General features: G+C 43.7%; 1 protein-coding gene across 8 annotated transcripts in view; it reads left to right on the plus strand.

Moving 5' to 3' along the window:
- The window catches only part of LOC121594527 (protein encore), a 67,831-nt gene that overhangs the window by 29,625 nt on the left and 19,433 nt on the right, over positions 1 to 18,773 (plus strand). For 4 of the 8 annotated variants that reach the window (XM_041917881.1, XM_041917879.1, XM_041917883.1 and 1 more), the window contains exon 2: positions 9,218 to 9,981. The exons of 1 other annotated variant lie outside the window; for it this stretch is intronic. In XM_041917881.1, the coding sequence (XP_041773815.1) occupies positions 9,502 to 9,981 (480 nt within the window). In that variant the 5' untranslated portion in view covers positions 9,218 to 9,501. Of the gene's footprint in view, positions 1 to 48; positions 168 to 3,643; positions 3,734 to 9,217; positions 9,982 to 18,773 lie in introns of those variants that run through there. 3 more of the 8 variants (XM_041917886.1, XM_041917880.1, XM_041917882.1) reach the window with 3 other exon arrangements.

An 18,773-nucleotide genomic window follows, 5' to 3' on the forward strand; every position in this document is an offset into this window, starting at 1 on the left:
GAGGGACAGAGGGACGACGGTCCTGTGCGCAATGTGATTTACCTTCGGGAGGGTTCGGGGTGGTGCTCGTCTGAAGTGGCACACAGTTTCGATAGAATTTTTGCTATCAGATGGATGTGTTGCCGTGCTGGTGCTTGAACAACTCCGCGCTGTAGTGCAGTGTATAGGTGTGTTGAACTGTTTGAAGTAAAGCATACAATTTATCATAAATCTGGGAATAACTAGCTTGGTTTCGATTCGTTTACATTTTCGTTAAGCTGTCAGAACTCTTCGTCCCCTTGCAGTGCCTTTTTACGTCCATGCCTTTCGACATCTGTGCCGTGTGCGCCCCGTATCAGCGGAATTGATAAATAATCAAAAAATGAATTAATAAATGAAGTATTGTTCAGCATGTTGCCCCATTGCTTCCTCGTTCGCCGGAATGCTGGTGACCCAAAAATGCTGATGCAAGGGAAAAGCTAGCTGTGCTTCCTCCCTCGCTAGCAGCTCTCCCACCGGGCCACAAATATTGATGAAGCGATTGAATAATGAATAGCCATTACCTCCGACTGTGTGCTGCAAAAAAGGTAAACCCCACACCTACCCACACGAGAGGCTGTGGAACCATCGGACAATCGATTTGTGCCTCCCTATCCCACCAACCAACAAACCACACAAAAAGGACGGGAAAAGAGAGGGAGACAGATAGAGAGGAAAATGGGATGGAATAAGCTTTTCCGTGATTTCGATCCTTTGTGTATCGCTAGCTCGTGGATGTGCGTGTGTGCGTGTGTGTGTGAGTGCATTCAAAAATATGTTTATGTATGCATTTCCCCGTAGGTCCCGCACATAGTGCCATGTTTCCTTGGACAACGTTTAAATTATGATCACAGTGTGGAACGTTCGATGGTGTGTCGGCAACGCACGGTCAGTTTTGGTGAAGGGGATGGTGAATTTCGGTAAAGAGGAAATAGACAGAGCGGGAGAAAGGAGTGGGAGAAAAATCGATGAATTGATGCTGTGCTATGCTATACTGCTGCTGCTGTTGATGGTAGCGCGCTTGCTGTGAGTTGACATGGCGCAAAGTCTGGTTGCCTATGTTGCTTCCCGTTTTTTCCGATAACAATGGCTCTGCTCGCTTGAAAAGTGGAGAAAAATCGATCGAAAAATAGGAAACATTTGCTTTCACTTATTCGGAGATTGGTTGGAGAGTTGGAAAACTGATCATCAAAAATGAAAAGCAAACAGTGTGTATGTTTGGTGCACTTTACCACTTTGCCACACAAGCAAGATCAAAGCGTAGTAAGAGGTATATCGACCGCCAGTGTTGTTATGCACACCGGGAACCAGCATGTTTCGTAACATACGTACCAAAGGCCCAAACCCCCCCCCCTCCCAGACTCCGCCAAAAATCAAAGAAAAATCATTTTCCACGGTCGAAGCATGGGAACGAAGCAGGGAAAACGGCTCAACGTCCGCGCCAATGTTCTCGGATGTTTCGGATGTCTTGGAAGTTTTCTCTTTCTCTCTCTCTCACTCTCTCTCTCTCTCTCTCTCTTATACACACAAATTCTCTCTCTCTCTCTCTCTCTCTTATACACACAAATTCTCTCTCTCTCTCTCTCTCTCTCTCTCTCTCTCTCTCTCTCTCTCTCTCTCTCTCTCGATGTCTTGTTGCTATCGGTACATTATCTCAAGTACCACAGCACACTCAATATGCAGCATAAAAGCAGCGTTGAATATGCAAATTGTGCTGCGATTGTTTGGCACTGGACAGAGGCACACTTTTGCGCTTTGATAGCGTTGAAATTGAAATTGAATAGTAATGGTGGACGATTTTTTTTAAACACAAAAACACAAGGAGAACGGTGAATGCATCAACAAAAAAAGGACAAGAATGAAGTAAAAAAAAAGAAAACAGAACAGCAAAAGAAAAAGGAAAGAGTTTTTGTAAAACACAATATTGTTGTTCGGTTGCTGTGTGTTTAAAAAGGTCTCGTTTGCAGTATGTTTTAAGTCATTTTGGTCCGCGTTTTTGTTGTTGATGACGATGCTGATGCCCGCTCGGTGTGGTGTATGTGTTGTGTGTGTATGGGCAAAGTCAAAAATAGTTTTGTCAAAGTGTGTTTGCCAACGGAAAAACCAGCCGGCAGAGCGGGATCCCAGTTTCGGAGCCTCTGTCTGTCTGCACATCGAATCGGCGCGGACAGGAACGTTGTGTTCAGAACAGTGTGTGTGTGTGTGTGTGGCCGGGATGGGAGTGCTAGTTCAAGTGGTCGTGTAAAAACGACCAGAAAAGACGCGTTGAGTGATGAATTAATGATGCCTGGTGGCCTGCTCAGTGTTGCTGCTTTGTGCTGTTGATTCAAATTTTATTTTTGTGATGGTACCACCCTGTCATTGCAAGAAGAAAAATAAAACTCATTCCATCTCGAGCTTGTTTCGCGAATGGAAATTCGCTTGCCTGGATGGGTCACGGAGCATAAACAGTTATGCTTTTTTGAAGAGTAATTATTTTTGCATCAAAACTAACAGGTGTTGTGTGTGTTGGACGGAGACGGGGGACACGAAGGGAAAGGCCAGTTGAAGCAGCAGTAGCAGTAGCAGCAGCAGCCAGCGCATCATCTGCCGACCCTTGGCTTGGGTGAGAGGAGGGAAGATTTTCACTTTGGCGTCCGTCAAACAGTGATTACGTAACGCGAGCGCACCAACCGACCGACCGACCGTCCGTACGCTTCTGTTTTGACGCGGCGGGTTGCGTTTCGGACTGGTTTGGTGGGTGGTGCGGTGCGTAAGAGGTTGCGCATCGTAGTGTGGTGTGTAGAGTGGATGCGTGTGTGTGTGTGCGTTGAAGAAAAAATCACGATGAAAAGAGGAAAATTTGTGAGACCATGAAGGCGGCAGGGATGACGTGGGCAGTTGTTTTTATTGGCGACTTTGCGAGAAGGAAAAATACGTCGTTTACCATTTTGTGTGTATTTTTTTACATAAGAGAATTCATTGAAGGCGGACGGGTTTTGGACCATTTATTTAAAGCATTATTCACAATGAACAGTAACACTATCAACTAACAGTATTGTTGTTTTGTTTTTTAACACTAACAATCTTTTTTTTTCACCCATTCAAGCAAGTTCGGTCAAGCTACAGAAGGAAAATAATGAAAAATATTAACAACTAAAATCGAAATAGTGCAATCAACCCAAAGATGTCCCAGTGCAGTTAAACCACAGTTATTACGCAGTGTAAAAGTGCAATCCTTACAACCCCTACAACAGAAAACAAACACACACACACACATACACGTGGTAGTGGTGGTGGCATTAGTGTTTCATTTCCGTTTGTGTTTGAAGGGCCAATTCTCCGTGCGAATAAATCTTCTTCCAAATCCTTCTTGTGGTGTTAGTGAGTGCGCGTGTGTCCTTGTTAGTGCGGTTTCTAGAGTTATGTGTTTACAACGCGTCAGCAGGGCAATGCCGGAAGTGCGCTAAAAAAAACAAAACAAAACAAAACCCATCCTTGCAACCACCACCAAAGCAGCGCGAGTGTCATCGTCGTCGATCCGGTTTGTCCGGGTGGCCCCGCCCGTAACAGAGACGCACGCGACGCCCCGCTCGGCCCCGTGGGTTTCATCCATTTTGCTGGCTTGGGCGCGGAAAACGTGAGGGCCGGCAAAATTTTCCTCACACACTTCTTCCGCTGGACCGGAAAGCTACTGCTCGGAGCAAGCTGGCTGCTCTCGCTGATTATTTCGGAGGTACAGCTATCGCGACGCCAGCCGCGCGCTGTGTGTGGCTATCTTTGTTTGCTTTCGTTGTGGGGTTGGTGTTGTGCTGGTACGACCAGCGGATGGGCAGGAAGTCCGGACAGTGTTTCGCGGACGCGCGACACGACAAAGGGGATAAATGCTAGCTGTTGTTGTGTCCTAGACTGTAGATTTCTTTTTCATCCGTACAAGGGGAACGTTACGAATTGGTCGTACAACTACGTTAGATTAAATTTTATTCAATCTTGTTTTCAAATTTTGAAAGGAAATAATTTTTATCTGTTTTCTAAAAAGTCCCTTTTCATTTTAACGTTCGCAGTAGAAATAATAAAAGTGTTTCGTTTTTTAAATAGAAAAAATGGGGATGAATTATGAGGCCGCAAGTAAAATAATTGTCTTCACAAACCGGTGCTATTATCTCTCACTCTCCCTCTTCGTCACGTTGTGTTAGTTGCAGTATTTTGGAGATAGGGAATATTTTGTAACAGTTTGTTTGTTTTTATCTCCACTGGTTGATTCTTCTGGTTTTCCGCAATGCTAACACTTGATTGATTAGTTTGTAGTGCTACTAATCCTGGCGAATTGTAAGCAATGTTTGTCCACAGCACATGTTTGTTTTGATGCCAAGTAAAACGTCTCTTAGTTATCGTTGGTTGCAGCGCAAAGCAGTTGAGTTTGACTATAATATTTTAAAGAAATTGGCATCTATGTGTAGCAAAAAGACGATTGGTTTCCCAAGAAAAACCCCTGGAAAAAGCATAAAATAATCATAATAATATTTCCTTCTTGATGCTAAGGACGGGACGCGAATCGTGGGAAAGGAATTCTTCGGATCGATGCATTTATCGGTAGAGGTCCTTTTCTCATCAGAGTTTTCTCTCCATTATTCTCTCACGCTTGTGTGTGTGGGTTTTTTCATTCTCTAGCAATGCTTCAAAACAAATGAAACTCTCCCCTAAAAGTTACACACACAAAAAAAGAAAAAAAACGCACACAAAACAGTGACTGAGGATTAAGCTCTTTTCTCTCCTTTCAGTTTTGTGTGTTTCCACCGTGTTCTCTCCTGCACATTTTTGTTTTATTTGTTTGCCTTTCTTGCTCTGCCTACAATTGCAGTCCAAAAGTAGGTCAAATTTCGTCCTTTCGATGCGGAAAACCCCATTCGCACGAAATCCAAAAACTTCTACCGAAACCGAAGGGAAAACCCAAATCAAACCAAAATTGTTTTTTTTTGTTGGTCGGTGCAACCCTCCTCTGGCATTGATGCTCTGTTGGAGGTAGAGTGTTTCCAGAACAACGAAAAAAGCGTACCAATTGCCACTGCAGCACATTGTCCTAGGTTGTGTTTTTTGCGTGTGTTTCGGACGGGTCTCGGTACGGTGTGTGATTTTCAACTCTGCTGTTTAGGAGTGAAAATGTGTCCTTGTGGGAGAGAACATTTTATTTGTGTTCTTGTGCGTCTTGCGGGATGGCAAAGTTTTCGTCGAAAGACGATGGTACTTAGGCTGCCTGGGAAAGTGGGAAAAGTTTAGTCCTCCAAGAAGGAAGCCACTCGGACGTGTATAATCTCAAGAAATATGAAGCACTACAGTGGTTTTGAGTTTTGTACTACAGTGTTTGAGTCAGGTTTAGTGTTCTGGAGAGATTATCACACCATTTGAAGTATTATTTGTCGCTACAAAAGAGAACTGCAACAAGAAGAAATAAAACCACGGTTTTAAACCGCTGACCATTTGCATGTTCCGTTGTTCAATTACTAGAACTTGATCATCCCATCGGTTACCACTTCCCGGGAACACAACACAATCGATACGGTTTCCTTGAGCCAAGCTTACTTACAAACCGCATCGAAAAACCCGCCGCACGAGGTCGATGCAGGTTCGCTGGTGGCTTCACCTACTTGCCTTTCCGGCTTTACCGACCGATTCTCAAGAACGGCGATCGAGGCCAAACATACACGGCCATTTGAATTGGACATATTTATGGTTCACCGCAGCAATGTGTGTGTGTGTGTGTGTGTGTGTGTGTGTGTGTTGGTTGGTGGCAAGGGGTCTGTGCTCAGGCTTCATCATAATCTCGTGCGAGCGCCCCTCGTTCCTGGACGAATCGAACTGCATTTTCTGGTGTACGCCGCCCCCTGCACTCACACATTCTCGAGTGATTTTGCGGTAGAAATTCACTCTCTTCACCGTTTGCGTTTCACTGGCTAATAAATAGTTCACCGGGAACGGAGTTTGCCTGTCTCTGTCCGACCCGGCTCCGCCGCCGCGGTCCGTGGGAAATCCTTGAAGGCGAAACTTTGTGCTCGGACACAGGGAAAAGTTGGGAAATCGGGTGTCGAAACGGAGCCGAGGGAGTAGCAGCAGCATGGCGGGACATTCTGCCTCATCGCATCCAACCGTCGCGCACTGCCTCGCTCCAAGTGGCTCGTGTGTCGACCGTGTCTTAACCTTGGCAAGGCCAGCAGAGGGAAATTTATGCACGCTAGTTTCGTATCCTCCGTCGCTCTGCTGCTCATTTGCGGAACAGTACTGACACACGCTCGCTCCTTTTTACGGCTCAGTAAACAACCGGAAGCAGTGTGTGCTCCTGTGTGGTAGTCGGTTGCTTTGTGTATATGGCATGTACGGAGTAAGAAAAACTAGTTAGAAAAGTTGATGTGCCATGCGGTGGGTAGGGAAGTAGCGGTAGGCTCTGTTTGTTCAGCATACTTTCCGGAGCCTGCAGTGCAAGCGGGTGGAGAGAACTGTGGCACCAAAAACCCACAAAATCATTTTCTCTCCATCCATCTGGCGGGGGAAGATAGGAGCAAAGCGGCAAGGCAAACTCTAGCATTTGCTAAGCGCCTGGATCAACGATTACGCAGGCACTGAGGCATCGTTTTGAAAAGACACTTAGAGCTGCTACTACATCCGGTCGTTTCTAGTTTTGCTCGCGCTCGGATGAGGCTTCTCTTTTCCATACCGTACCGCAGAGCCGAAAAATCGAGAATCGAGAGACAAGCCTCTCTAACACCACCACCTGTATCAGCACGAACGAAGCGAACGCAGACGTGTGGATGGAAGAAAGCTTCAGCGAGGCGATACTGGCGCATAAAAGCGTTTTAGCAACGGCAGCAGCAGCAGCAGTCTCAAGATGCAAAGCGTGTTGTCAGGGGGTGGAATGGTAGATGGGTGCTTACGAAAGTTATAATCCTTCTTATCCTCTCTTTTCCTTTATAGCCCACCTAGCGCGCTTCGTCGTACACTCTAAGGTATCGCACTCAATCTCTTTGCCGAATGGGATACCATAAAGCAGGTAGTCTTGGTGGGGGACAGAAGCTTCGAATAAGGCTACCACCTTCGAAGAAGTCGACGAAGAGGCATACAGGCCCAGCATAAGCACACAGCGAGCCGGAAGTGTGGTTGCTTAGCGCAGTTGATAACGTATTCTAACCGAGTTTCCGTGCCATCCGTGTGCATGGGTAGGAAGTGGGAATGGATATAAAGCACGGAGAGGTGAAAGGTGTAAAGGGAGAAGCGAATAAATCCCAGAGATCTACTACATTTGAATCGGGGATGGCAGAAATGAGTGTATGCTTCCTGTTTAATTATATGGTTCCTTGGAACCGGCGTAGCGTCGGGAATGGGAGCTGAGGATATCAATTTACGATCTATTTATCGATACTCAATTAGCTTGAGAAACCGTAGATTGTTCCTCTTGAATGACCCAATTTGTGCCAAGAAAAGCTTATGGTAATTATCGGAAAAAATATCGACAGAGATATCATTTATACTAAAAGCTACGGGGATAGTTTATTTCGCAGTGTTTAATGTTTAGTTTCATCTTCCAAACACTGTTTTCAAACATTGTTTTAGTAAGAGACTAAGACACGAACGTTCTATCGAAAGCGGATGCAATATACAGGTGGAATCCTAGCTCTTCTCACAAGGCTTGAACTGGCAATCGCATTTTTACTTGGTTTTAGCACTTGAAATAAGATCTGAACAGTTATAGAACACGATATTCGATAGTAGGACTATGTATCGATACAAATCGAAGGAGATGCATATGCTGTGTAACAATATTCGATAACATATATACACAGTTCAATTATCAAACCACTTATCCGCTTGGGTTTTATCGCTAGGCATTGGTTCAGATGTGATATATGACCCTGTCTGGTGATGTAGGAATCATCACACATGCCCGTTCGGCTACAGAGATGTTCACTGCCGCGATAAGTTAAAACTTGGTTTTACTTTTCATCTGTCCCTAATCAAAGCATCTTGTAGCTCGACAAAATAATCTTATGTGAGTTTCACGAAGGTTTTTCCGAGGCACTAAATTACTTCAATGTAACGTTATGTGAAATGAAGATATTATAGAACGTCTGAATGATTTTTTGGTTCTATTATTAAATGTTAATCATAATTCTCCAACATAATGGATCAAAGTACTGTAGATAAGGCTCAATGAAAGTAATTATCTTCGTAAAATATCTCTCTAAACATTAATTACTCAAATATTAACACGTTACTAATATAACATGTACCAAACATCACTAAACACAGATTACTGCACATTTCGGGCATAATGTCACGTATTATTCCGCTGCACCTAGGTGTTTTGTTTGCGTAAATTTGAAGTTGCATCGTAAATGGCTGAGAACTAACATACGTATATTAACCTACGCATTTGTAAGCTGCACTAAAGCACTATATACCGCTGCACCAAAATCCGTATCACCGCCAATGCTGCTTTCGCTAACGTCCGCGCCCTATAGTAACGGAGCGTACATCGTAAACGTAACTGCACGCCTGCAAGTATGCACCATGGTTTGAATTGCGACTTACTAAACTGAATAGAGAGAGAGACTTTAGCACATGGCAAAATCGAACGAGAAATTCAACCGTTTCTTGCTTTCCTGTTTTCTCACAATGCTCATTAATTTTATTTTAGTATCAAAAGGGAGGGACAGTTTAGTTTTGTTTGGGGAAGGTCCTCACACCGCTAGACTGCATTGCCGATTGACCTTTTTTCTTTCCTGTTTTCCGACATCCGGTTCCGGTGGGCGATGGGATGCGTCGTGTACGTGTGGGCGTGTGTGTGTTTTGATTTAGATGTTTTCTTTTAATTTATTCGCCATTCTCATTCTGCGGTCTAAATTTGCTCGTTTTTCTCTTTCTTTCTTTTCTCTCTCTTTTTCTCCCTCTCTTTCTCTCTCTCCATTATTTTCATATTCTGGCGCATCGTCGGGCGGGGGAACGTTCCCATGCTTCGTGTTATGTTTCTTGCTTCACATCCATTTGCACCTCGTATAAATATATACATATATGTGTGTGTGTGTAAAAATATTTCGATGTGCCGCTGTTGAATACTGTACCCATGTGTGTTTCCATGTATCCGCTCTGTGGTGTCTGTGTCGAAATGTGCTATCCGGATATGTACTTTCGCGCACCACCCGATAACGCGCACTGGCGCACGCGTCCGCAGACATTTTTCTTTCATTAACCAGTAAGAAAAGTTCGTCCAAGGGCGGCAAGCACAGGAAGAGCCGCAAGGGCAAGAAACCGGGCCTGGCGGTTGCACAGCCATTGCCGGCACCACCGTCCGTCACTGCAGCTGTTTCACCTACACCACCCGCAGCACTTTCTTCTGCACCTTTCGCACGCGCATCGGCATCGCCGCCAAACGCGTCATTAGCCGCCACTTCGACACCGACGCCTCGGACGTCACCAGCGCCTGCAGCGGCAAGTGTCACGTCTCCGTGGCGGACGATGAGTACAGTGGCCGTTGCTGCCCAGCAGCATACCACTGAAAGCCGCACGCACAGCCTCGCCAACCTAGCCGAGCAGCAGCAACAGTCCACCATTGGTAGCGCGATTTCGGCAGAAAACGGACACTCTCCCGCTATGCCATGTGCGCCCTGCCCGAGCAGCCAAGCAGCAGGCGTGCGGTCGGTAGATTCACCGGAATCGCCAGTTCCTTCAGGCTGTGACGGCGGGGGTGGAGCGGACACTGGCAGCAGCAACAGCAACAGCAGTAGTAGTAGCAGTAGTAGTAGTGGAAACGCCATGGCAAACGGCCAAACAGACACAAGCGCTCCATCGGGGGGCGGAGGAGGAGCTGATGGACAGCAGCAGCAGCAGCAGCAGCCACAGCAGATGCAGCAACAGCAAGGCGACTGCTCACAGCAGCAGCAGGATCAACCACCCATTTCCGGCCCCCGCCCTGCATCCGGCGGTCGACAGCAACGGGTATGTGTAACAGGGTCAACTGCTTAGCACTAATACTGCTTCACATCTCGTTCTCAGCGTTCGGTAGTGTTGCTTGCTTATCTGCTTTTGTGTAGAACGCTTTTTGTTTTACTTCTTTTGTTTCTTACATTCAACACTCATAAAAAAACAAACGCCCCCTCTAGCAAACCCGCTTCACGGCGTGTAGGGGGTAATGAAACTTCTGCCGCCGAAAAACACTGGCCGTGAAGAAAACCCATGATGCCCCGAACACGACAACGCTTCACATTTGAAAAGGGTTAATGATACGAGGGGAACCATCTGGCCGTGAGAGCTAGATCGTTTCGAAATGTTGTTCGAGCAGCAATAGCAGCAGCAGCAGTAGTAGACAGAATAAGGATATTTTCCATTTTCATTTGTGTTTGTTTAGCCCTTTTTTAATTATTCCATTCTCTCGACTGTATTCGTACCGTAGCGTTGTCGATGACGAGAGGCGGTTTTGTGGTGTTGAGGTTAATTTGTTTTTTTTTTCAATATTAGAATCAAATATTCGGATCGTAATAAATTATAAAATGCTTTTTTATATGTTTTTGAAATATTTAAGTAGTTTGATGCGAAATTAATCAACTATTGCTAAATTACATTATTGCTGCATACAATAGAATGTAAATAGTGTTGCATTATTGATGATAGTAAGTAGAGTTGGCTTGATAAAACACATTGCTTTCAAGCACTTTCATCAACCGTATACTAAGCAAGTATTTACTTTAATTTCGTTAATTTAGATAATTTCCTTGTAGCCCTGTATCCTGGTAAGAATATAATTAATTGTAAAAAATACCTTAAAGTATTCATTACATTACAACAATGTTATAAAAAATTGCTATTAATCGGCACACGACCATAAAACTGTTTAAGTTACCCTTCCTATTCAAATAGCTAATCGCAATTGCTCACCCCCGCGATTAGGCTAATGAGATAATAATATTCTATTTAATGTGGTTCATAAAACTGTTCCAGAATCGCGGCTCGCTGTTAATCGCGTCTTGCAAAATCGTTGCTAACACGCTACAAATATACTGCCCCGAGGCCGTACAATCCGCGCCACGTGCATAACTGATACTTGAGAGATCAGAGTGTATTATATCCCTGCCCAGCTGCTGCAGCATCGATGAGTAATGGAGAATAGTGCGGCTTGTGTCTTCGTGCACCCGTCCGCCCTGCTGGCAACTGGCCAATTATGGCATTATAATTTAAGATCAAAGCAATTTTTGGGTTTTAAGAGATCGTTTGCATCTGTTGCTAAAAATGTGTTGCTCCATAAGCTTGCTGTGAGGTTGTTATGAAGGTAGGGCATATTAATTGCTGTATGGTTGTTTCCTTTTGAATGGCAATTGATGCTAGGACTGCCAAGCTGGAATGAATTTATAATCACTTAAAAGTGAGGTTTTGTTTTATGCTGATATGTTTTAAATGAGTTTCACACGGTTTAAAGTGTGACAGGTGGACTGAAAAACCAAAAGTTTTCTTATCGGATACGCTACGTTGTTGAGAAGCTGGTACCACGCACCACAGACGTTAATCAGCACTTAGTAATTAAATTATGCTCTAATCTCATTTAGATAATTATTCAACTGCATACTAAACGTCCTCAAGCTCTAAAATATGGCTTACGGTTGGCAAAAAACGGACACAACACCGACAGTCTCCGCAAGACACAGTTTGAAAAACTCCTCCCTGTCAGCTTTTTAATGCCGTTCCTTCGTCATGCGAACCTTATTACCATAATGAAGTGAGACAATAAGTTGCGTCAAAGTATGGGTCCCATACCACTCAAAGTCTTTGGCTTGGAAACGGAGAGCTTTTTTCTTCATCGATTCCAGCTTCCCCTCTCCCGAAAAAAAGGAACACCAAAACGGTCAAAGCAGAATTGTTTGTGAAGCGTAACAAATTAGCTTCGCACCAAGCGAGCGTACACACGCACACTGGGCGGGCATGCTTATTAACTTTATAGGCCACGAAACACCTTTTAGAACCATTCTGGCGCCTCCTTGTCGTGCGTTTCCTCGTTACGATGGCGATCGGGTCAGTGCAAAAGGCGGATTGTGTACAGCTCAAGCGAGAAAGGATGATGATGGGTTCGTGGGTTTCCCGGTCACATTGTTTTGATTGGACAAACGCTTAGTGTAAGGGGAGGGTGGTTGGAAAACTCCATTTCCCGAGAGGTGACTTCTGTCCGGTGGGTGAGACGTGAGGGCAAAATAACGATCAACTTTCCATTACCATGGGTTTTGCAAAAGGGTGTAAGAGTGAGAGAGAGAGAGAGTTGGATCAAACGATAGAAACAAAAAAAGGAATGGAGGGAAAAGGTGAAACATTTTAACTAGATATTGGACCGTTAAAATTGAATTATACGATTTAAAAGTTCAACAAGGTTACCGTACCGGGTCCGTTTCCGCAGCAACCTAAACGCTTTCACACGCCGACAGGTTGTCCCTTCGTGGTTGTTGGCACATGGGTGGGTATCGCTTTCAATCTTTTCTATCAACATTGGGGTTTCAGAACATTGCATAAAAGCTTTCTAATTTAGTTTTATTCGATCTGATGAGTATTGGTGTTTCAAATTTGCAGATTTGGTGGTTTGTTTAACCAAAACATCAGTGGCAAATTTCAATTTCTAAGGCACTGTTGCTGTTATCTCGTTTGTTATGAGCATTGTTCTACTGATTGATGAATTGGTGGAATTTCAATCTTTCAGTGGTTGTTAAAATAATAAAAAATCAGTAACTGTTTTATATCAGTAAATTGTAATGTCGTTTGCATTAAAAATAGACTTTTTAGATAGAGAAACTAAATTAAGATATAATTTCTTTCCATGAACATTATTTGATAGATAATTATTCAAGTTTACATGCACAGAGAAATCTACGAAGTCGCGGGCTGCTTTTCGTCAGTTGTCCGGAATTATCGCCATTGCAGGCGATTTACATGCGTGAAAGCGCATTTTTAAAATAGCCCTGCGATTGTTGTCAACTCATCCTCAGTTTTTCGCAAACAAAACTGTTGGAGTAGAGCTTTTGCATCATGTTAGTTCAGAAAAGAAAAGAAAAATCAAGTTAGTGTCAAGATGTTGTAGATGCCGACGTGCACAAACTGTCACAAGGAGTCTTATTTAGACGCTACGGGGTGTCGTTCTTTAATTGAGCACGCTTTTAAACGAAGTTTCTGCACTTTTTTGGCCCTCACGGTTAGAGGTCGACTGATGGAAGTGTCAAATTTTGTCTGCTGATTCATGGGATATTATTATTAAAAGAGCAATTAACATTTCTTTAGTGCAAGTCTTATCTACATGAAACCCATGAAACATGTTTGTTCTTTCCATGCACCTTTCTAGTTATTTGAATGTCTTCAATGTATTTATTTATTTTACTAACGATTAAGTAGATACTGGGAAATACTAAACTAGCTGAATATTTACTCGTTTTACGTGGAAAGTGCATACCAATTGCTCGAGGATCTTCGTCTTTGTGTGTTGTTTGTGTCGCTCAACTTGATGTAAACCATATCGGTTCAAGTACACACACTCGGGACAAATGGTGCTACCGAAAGATCTGAAACTGTGTACGACTGGATATACAATCAAAATAAACGACCCAAGCAAGTGCATAGTGTTTGACTTGGCATTGGAGAATGGTAAATGTTTCCGGTTGGTTTGGAAGATTTTTTACAAGTATACAATTCCTGCACTATTTGTTGTCCCATCATGTGAAAGAAACCGGTCTTGGTCAAGCTTGTGAGCGCTGTAAAATGGGGCATACGGAAATATCATAAGGATCGATGAAAAAATCTCCATTAATAGATGTGTCCCTGTATAAAAAGTACCCTTTTTCATGCCTTGAAGGAAATCTCTAAGCTTGTTTTCCTTGTTATGCATTGGCTGTACACCAAAAAAGGACAATATTTTCTTTTCGCGCTATCAATATGACGAACGAAGATTAAAGATGGTGAAGTCACCGCCTTCTCCCTGCAGCGAATGAAGGAAAAAATCCCAAGAAAAAAAAGGTTAAAATGTGTGAAACGATACACTCGCGCACACTCCCACATAAAACGCACATGTTTTTAAGTTTTTCTTTTTGGCAAACAAAGAAACGGTGCGCTCGTTTGTGCGGGGTGCGTGGGACGGCAATGCATAATGGAGCATTTATTTATAGGTCGAATGATTCTAAATTTATGATGAATTTACTTTACTGCTGGGGGAGAGCCCGTATCGTCCCTCGGGGGTGTTTAGAAAAGCGCACACTTCTGCCGCCCAAACCTCTCTCCTCTTGGTCATGTACGAAACATAAGGAGAAAGAGAAAGCCAAGGAAAAGTGTGTGTTTCTTGGTGCTGAGCCCTGTTCAGAGGAGGGGGGGGGGGGGGGGTAAAGGAAGCTTTTTGTTTGGTTTCGCCATTTCGACTTGTTTACGTTTGCGGAGTTCAAATTTGCGGAGCCTCTAGGGCTTGCCGGGCGGGCAGGTGCTAGATAGCACATTCACACGCGGCGCACAAAAATACAAACCGACCCTCTTCCGCACGCCAGGTTGCTACCCGATGGCTAAGCTAAGCGTCGTTTTCACTGTGGTAAATATAGACCCGAAGCGTGTTAAGTACCGCTGCCGCATGGGGAAGCGTGAGCAAGAAAGATACGAACGGCTTTTGGGAGCTGGGGGAAGGGGATGAAACGTATTGTTTGGAAGGTAAATCCTTATAACATTTATTACAATTTGTCTGAGTCTTTCATAAGCAAGGCGGGAACAGCATGCTACGAACAGTCAGAGAAGGTAATAATTGATTTAGCTGTAGAGTTTTGTACTCTGGCAGCGTTGAGCAGGATTTATGATTCGCTTTCAGGAAAATTGGATCACTTTATACCTTTTCTTATTTGCTCCGGAAAAATGTCCCGGCTAATGCTTCATTTAATATTTTTTAGATCATTCAAACCGTGTGACCTTAACAGTAGAATACAGCAGAAAAAAGCACCATAAATAAGAGAACAGAGTTGTTCTAACTTCTGACGAACACATTATCCCATTTTTTCAACAGAAAAACGTAGGTATTTGGATGTGTTTTGTTCGGCAGGAAAGGTTGAAATGGTTTTGTTGTTTTTTTTTCGACCATTTTTCTGTTTTCCACTCTTGTCCTTTGTATCCCTCTTTCTCTTTCTCTCTACCACGCACACACACACACACTGACGCGGATACTTACGTTTACCTTTCCGTGCGCTTGTTTGTACGCCTTTGTACGCCATTTAGGCTAAAGATAGATTGCAATTTCGCCGCTGCCAAAAACTTGCCAAACGATCTTGAAACGGCGACAACGGACGGACGGCATGGGGTTCCGCGCATCGGTCCGGCCAGCATCATATGCCCGTGTCAGCAAGCGTCGCCGCAAGTTTTCTTAATGTGATTACTCGCCATTTCACAACGGACAGTGGAGGCAAGATGGGGCTGGGGAGCAAAGAAACAGGCCCGGATGGGAAGGGTCGGGACATGGCGATCCCGTTCTCGATATGCTCTTAACATTGCTGGCTTAGCGTCCCGGCAGATAAAGACCGTATCGAATGAGTAATGAGTACGGGAAAGGCAGGGTAAACATGGGCTGGCCGATGGCGGATGGCGGATGGTGAGAGTGAACAAAAAATGAAACAAAAACAAAAAAACACACACTCACACAATCTTGGGCAAACGAGAGGAAACGCAATGGGGACCGCCGGGGGGTTTTTGGCTTAATGTCGGTGACAACTGGTGCAGATGACGTCGCTCTGGTGGCGTAGTTTAGCCAAGCTACTTGGGCGGTGGGATGTGTTTCTTTTTTACTCTCGCTTGAACGTCACGTTGGTTTTTATGCTTTTTTGTTTGTTTGTTATAGCGTTTTTGAAACGGTTGTTTGTTGAAAGTAGAAAAAAGAGAGTTTGTCGTCTGTCGTTTTTTGCACATAGCAATTCAAATGTAGCTTCAGATTGAATAAACCACGAAATCAATGGACGATGTTTTGTAGAAAGATTGAACTTTAACTGTTTATTTGTACAATGCCAATACAAGGAAATGCTGGTTTTGTCTCTATGTTAACTTCTATAACTAATATACTTATGTATAGTTTTGTTAAGCAATCCTGCTTGATTCCCAATAATTGTTTATTTTTTTGCTCTTTTTGAAATTTTGAAATGAACATGGTCGGATCAAAACGCACATATTAATGTCTTAAATTGGATATTAATAAACTATACGTAGAATTTATGTATGTATTCTATTTAAAAGGAATCTCTAAAACAATTCTATAAAAAACCATCAATAACTAAGCAAGATTACCTGCTTAAAGCCGGAACATCTATATATCAACTATTTGGAATTACAGGGTTTCCCACGATTTATTGGTCAGTTACCATGATTTGTTGGTGGGTTCCACCACGTATCCACGTATTGGATATCAATACGATTAGACCAAAAAATTCTGAGAAACGGCCAAAAAATCGTGGAAATGGACCAAAAAAATATGGGAACCCAACAAAAATTGATGGGATCCAACCAATAAATCGTGGAAACCCTGTAAGTTAACTGGTCGTTTAAAGCTATTTTAGCATTAAATAACTCGCCCATCCCCTTCTAATTAATTGTTGAGAAGAGCTGTAAAGACCGGGGGGCATTGCCCGTACTCGCTAGTTTAATTTCAATTTTCACTAGCGCATCTGGCGGCGGCCGGTGGAAGCTTTTATTGGTCATCGAGGGAATGGTCATTCCCTATGATTTCCCTATTTTGCCCAATATTTAATCCATTTCATCTTCTATTTGGTGTAACGTCCTACGCGGACATGCCGGCCTATACAGGCTTTCGAGACTTAGTTCATTACCACGCAGCCGGATTGTCAATCTTTGCTACGGGGTGACGGTCCGTTTGGGGCTTGAACCCTTGGCGGGCATGTTATTGAGTCGTTCGAGTTGACGATTGTATCACGGGACCGCCCCCAATCCATTTCAATCCACATCGAGTAGGGTCATGCCAATAATTTCAGCCTGCTGTAAGCATACGCTTTTAGGCCACATACTGTGTGCCATATTATTTAAAAAAAATCAACAACAAAAACACGCCTACAAAAATTAAATGAAAACAAACACAAATTACATTTCTGCCATGCGATGCGTGCTTAAATTGGCTTCCGGGCATTATAGGTTACTCTCATATGCACATTCAGCCGTCGGGGTACGTTCCCAATCCTACTCCACACCAAACAGACCGTTATTGATGAACGGTCCGTGTTTCGTGATGAGTAACTAATTAAAATTTAAATTGCATCACCAGCGCATACATATGGCCCCAAGGATCTGGTGCGGGGAGTACAATTACCCGTATCGAGCGGATGATGATTGTAGTTATGCGATGTTTGTTTTTTGTTCATTCTCCATGCTGTAAAAGTGTACAGAATGTATTGATTACCCATTTCTTTTTGTCGATGATTTTTCCCATCGTCCGCAGGCTAATAGTGTTGAGTTTTTCCACATTCTCCGGTGGAGCACCGGTATCGTTGCACTCTTTTACGAGTCATCGTTAAAAAAACATGTCAAAGACGAACGGGATTGGAGTAAAAAAAACCCTCTAACCGTGAAAGTACTAACAATGGAAAACTCGTCACCATCCAACACTGTTTTTGCGGCCGTGTCGTGTGTCTCCTTGTGTGTGTGTTGCTGTTTTTAGATTAGTGTAGGCACGAATGCAGGACATTTCTTTTGTTTCGAAGCGCCTCGCTTAAAGCGTTGCTCTTTATTGGCGGGTAATTACATTCCGCTGGCTGGCCCGGCTCTGGGGAAAGCCATTTGACGCTCGCTCGCAATGCCTGCGTATCTTACTGTGCTACCACCGCTGGCTGGATAATGAAAGAGATACATGTAGAGTGTGTACTTTCTGCCTTTTATTGGCAGAACGATAAAGTCAGAGATGGGAATGAACACAATGCATCAAAGTGTATGCGGAAATGATGTTGTAGTAGTGTACTTATCTTGGACCTGTCCCGTGACAACGGCTACCGTTTTACACGTATTTTTGTAACGTAAATGGTGAATGAATACATGCTAGTAGGCTGGCCCCGTGGTACAGTCGTCAACTCGTACGACTTAACAACATACCCATCATGGGTTCAAGCCCCAAATGGATCATGTCCTAATACGTAGGACTTGACTATCTTGCTTAGGGTAGATCAATAAGTCACTGAAAGCCAATCCCACTAGTGGTGTACAGGCAGGCCTTGACCACTGACCACGATTGTTGAGCCATAGAATAAGAAGATACTTCCTAGTTTGAATTAGTGAAGTGCAATTTGGAATTGCACCGGTCTCGTAGAACAGTCGTCAACTCGTACGACTTAACAACATGCCCGTCATGGGTACAAGCCTCAAATGGACCGTGCCGCCATACGTAGGACTATTGGGGGATCAATAAGTCACTGAAAGCCAAACCCACAAGTAGTGTGGTACAGGCAGGCCTTGACCGGCAACGGTTGTTGAGCCAAAAGAAGAAGAAGAATTTGGAGTTGAGTCGCTAATTCACTTTGACTCTGGGTTTAAATCCGACTCCGAATCAAAACCAGATTTGAATCTGCAATCGTGGAAGAATCCTAACAAATCTATACTAATCGCGACGATTTTAGAAGTTTTCAGATGAATCTGGATAACTTCAGATGGCTTCGTATCAATGCATACTCCTGTATACTGCGGATAAGCGTGAAGTACTCAGGATGACTCTGACTCTGAATGACTACGGATGACTCTAGATGACTCGAGAT

This window comes from Anopheles merus, chromosome 2L (assembly GCF_017562075.2).
Source record: "Anopheles merus strain MAF chromosome 2L, AmerM5.1, whole genome shotgun sequence".
Lineage (NCBI taxonomy): Eukaryota > Metazoa > Arthropoda > Insecta > Diptera > Culicidae > Anopheles > Anopheles merus.